The 3,506-nt window shown below is 33.3% G+C and overlaps 2 protein-coding genes across 2 annotated transcripts in view; both read left to right on the top strand.

The window, feature by feature from the left end:
* The window catches only part of zbtb26 (zinc finger and BTB domain containing 26), a 1,115,122-nt gene that overhangs the window by 891,308 nt on the left and 220,308 nt on the right, over positions 1-3,506 (top strand). The gene's annotated exons all lie outside the window — the stretch shown is intronic.
* Positions 1-3,506, top strand: part of LOC103469646 (syntaxin-binding protein 1-like) — a 33,715-nt gene that overhangs the window by 13,032 nt on the left and 17,177 nt on the right. The window contains exons 5-6 of the mRNA XM_017306528.1: positions 2,145-2,293; positions 2,934-3,018. Of these exons, the coding sequence (XP_017162017.1) occupies positions 2,145-2,293; positions 2,934-3,018 (234 nt within the window). The remainder of the gene's footprint in view (positions 1-2,144; positions 2,294-2,933; positions 3,019-3,506) is intronic.

Genomic DNA, 3,506 nt, shown 5'->3' with positions numbered 1-3,506 from the left:
TTCAAGTTCTGTATAAACATTTAACAGAATTAAGGGCAAAAAACACATGCATGCAAAAAGAGGAGCATCCCTGGCTGGCCTTATCGGTACCATTATAAAGGAATCTTTAGGAGTTTTCAAAATATGCTAGATATATTATACTTGATATATTATACTATATGGATATTATTGAGGATTACACTAATTTGCCATCAGAATTTTAAAATGGATAATAAGGAATGAAGCTTAACAAAAAATTCAAAACAGTAGCTGATGAAGTGCATTTATTTTCACTTTTACGTCTTTGATATGGATATTATTGCTCAATAATTTTGCACTTTGTGTGGCATTTTAGGACATAAAGGAGTCCTATAAAGATGCAGTTGCTCTRGTGATTCATGTGGATGAGGAAGAGGATCCTGCAGGAGTTCCTTTCTCACCACATCAGATGTTTGTTGTGCKTGAGGATCAATTTGGAAAGACTTATCACTTATGAACAGACACACTAGTATGTTTGTTTGGGCTAATCTATGCTGTGCATCTGAGCAATCCTGGAAAGTRTTGTGGATTTTTTGAGTTCATTCATTTAGTGTTGCATTATTACTKTTTGGATGGATAAATATTGAATCCTTGTAGTTCMGCTATATTTGCATTTGTTGTGGCTGTGCATCATTATATCAGRATATTGTGAACAAGTAAAATAATAATCAAAATGCATCTTCTGTGATTGCTAYGACTCATAATGACAACTAAAACAATTTACTTTAAAAAGACTGACATTATTCTGACTTTGTACAGTATTCTAATTTACTGATGTACACCTAAATCAATGTTTCAAAAAGCGTTTAGCAATTTCAATAGAAGTACAAATRAATAAATACCTTTAAGGTGTCAGCTTTAAAAGACCAATTTGTGATATTTGATAATRGCTTTTGTAGTCATGATTTCTGTTTGAAGCTACGGTTTTGAGTTAATAAAAACTGAATGGAAAAAGTCAAAGTTTGTTGTGTTCATAAGATTCATACAGTTTTGTGCAATCGGTTTCTCCATTTGGATTGAGTAACTTCAGTTGAGATCAAAGTTGTTTAAATAAGAAACTCTGAAGTTAATTTGACTTAATTTTAAAATGAACATGTAATCCATTTAAATAAGTAAGAATAAATAGAGCATTTTAGTCCAACATAGTTAATGGTTTAAGTTGCAACATACTAAATAAAATGAGTTAATAAACAAATGTATTTGAGTTACCTTATCATTATTGCTTTGGGTTCCCTAGACTCTTATTATTATTAAAGGTAGAATATTCTGCCTTTTTACATATATTTTAAATATAGAGCTGTTTGTAAGAATGAAACGGTATCAGACAGGGGAAACTAGTTTTTATTTAAATTAAATTAAACACAGACATCCACAAATACAAATCCCTGCAAACTCTTTATTGTGCATTAATGCAGCGGACTGCATAGGTCACTGTGCACCTGAAGTTATAGGATGTTTTAATATACACTAATATTTCCATAATCATGCAGCTTCAATCCCACATAATATTCCTAYCAACATGCTCTATTTAGCACGGTTTAGTAAAAAATAAGTGTTATTAAACTATAATATTTTAAAGTACATGGACAAAATCAAGTTTTTTGGTTTTCACAGACCAATGTTTTTTGGTCCATGAAAAATGTTTATACTGCTATTGCTGTCAGCACAGCANATATTTTAAATATAGAGCTGTTTGTAAGAATGAAACGGTATCAGACAGGGGAAACTAGTTTTTATTTAAATTAAATTAAACACAGACATCCACAAATACAAATCCCTGCAAACTCTTTATTGTGCATTAATGCAGCGGACTGCATAGGTCACTGTGCACCTGAAGTTATAGGATGTTTTAATATACACTAATATTTCCATAATCATGCAGCTTCAATCCCACATAATATTCCTAYCAACATGCTCTATTTAGCACGGTTTAGTAAAAAATAAGTGTTATTAAACTATAATATTTTAAAGTACATGGACAAAATCAAGTTTTTTGGTTTTCACAGACCAATGTTTTTTGGTCCATGAAAAATGTTTATACTGCTATTGCTGTCAGCACAGCARCATAAAATATCCACATGACATTAGTGCTTACAGCCTCTTTAACCTTTATGATCTTTGTTCAGGTCTTCTCCCTGGATAAAGTGGATGCCTTCCARGACTTCTACAGCCCCTTCAAAGCTGATGTGAAGAATAACATGTTGGAGCGTTGTGCTGAACAGATAGCCACCATGTGTGCAACGCTCAAAGAGTATCCTGGAGTCCGTTACAGAGGGTGAGAGCAAAGCATTTCAGCTTTCTGTCTTTGTTTTTCCTTGTATGATGGAAGTAACTAGTTCAGCTTTGAGACAACATCCTTTGGAGGTGAGGGGGAAAAAAAGAGCAAAAAAAATGACATCCATTTTAGTGCTGACCATTTCAGTTTTGAATGTTAACCAAATAAATACAAGGTAATACAATTTCTATAGATCCTTTCTTCCTCACTGTCCTTTAAGGTCATTTGATTTTAATGAATAAAATCAGTTGAATTATCAGTCACCACATTAGCCACATAATGACGCTTCTATTAATGTTCTTTGATGTCTACACTGAATTTTCAATTTAAACGGAGGCCCAGATTGCTTGCTTTGTTTTAGAGTTGGAACTCTCTGTAATCAGATACATTGTCATTTAAAAAAAGACTAAATCACAACCAAACATGCTGTGGTTGATGGGACAGGAATAAGTAAGGTTGGTAATTGGTGAAAAAACAACTTTAGACATCATAATGATTCAAACAACTAGGATTAAAAGGTGAACCAGTGAAACAATTAAGGTGATTAAAGTGTCTCTTCTAGAAATTTGTGATTAGAACTACTGTAAATAAGGATTTGAGCTGAAGGCTAATATATCCATATATCTATGTTTTGTATCAGGGAGTACAAAGACTGTGCAGTTCTTGCCCAGATGCTTCAGGAGAAACTAGATGGATACAAGGCTGATGACCCCACCATGGGAGAGGTATGGGATGGAAATACATCGCCAGTGAGAACAATCACACTAACATGAATAACATTATAAATATGGATCTTTCTAATGGTTTTTAGCTGTTTGTTTTTTAGGATGGAATGTAAAACATACAACTTCAAGACTTCTTAAAAAACCATTAGGTGTTCATGTGTATTTATTTTGGATTTTGTCTAGTCCATGCATTACCAGTATTAAAGTTAAAGGCACTAAAGTGAACTRTACTTTTTGGAGACATGTTCTTTAGAAAGATGCAGAGAAACCATGAGTTCGAGTTGCCATCACGGGTTTGAGTCCCGGCCCATTGACCTTTGCCACCTGTCTTCTCACACCCACTTTCCTGTCAATCTACTGTGAATTAAAGGCCAATAAAGTCAAAAAAGAGAGAAAACCCTTACTTTTATTATTAATTTATTGTTTGGTATCAGTGTCCTGTTGGAACATCCAACTGTTCCCAAATATAAAAACCTGAGATGATTAGA

This window comes from Poecilia reticulata, linkage group LG9, assembly GCF_000633615.1.
Source record: "Poecilia reticulata strain Guanapo linkage group LG9, Guppy_female_1.0+MT, whole genome shotgun sequence".
NCBI lineage: Eukaryota > Metazoa > Chordata > Actinopteri > Cyprinodontiformes > Poeciliidae > Poecilia > Poecilia reticulata.
This window is presented reverse-complemented; position numbering and strand designations above follow the sequence as displayed.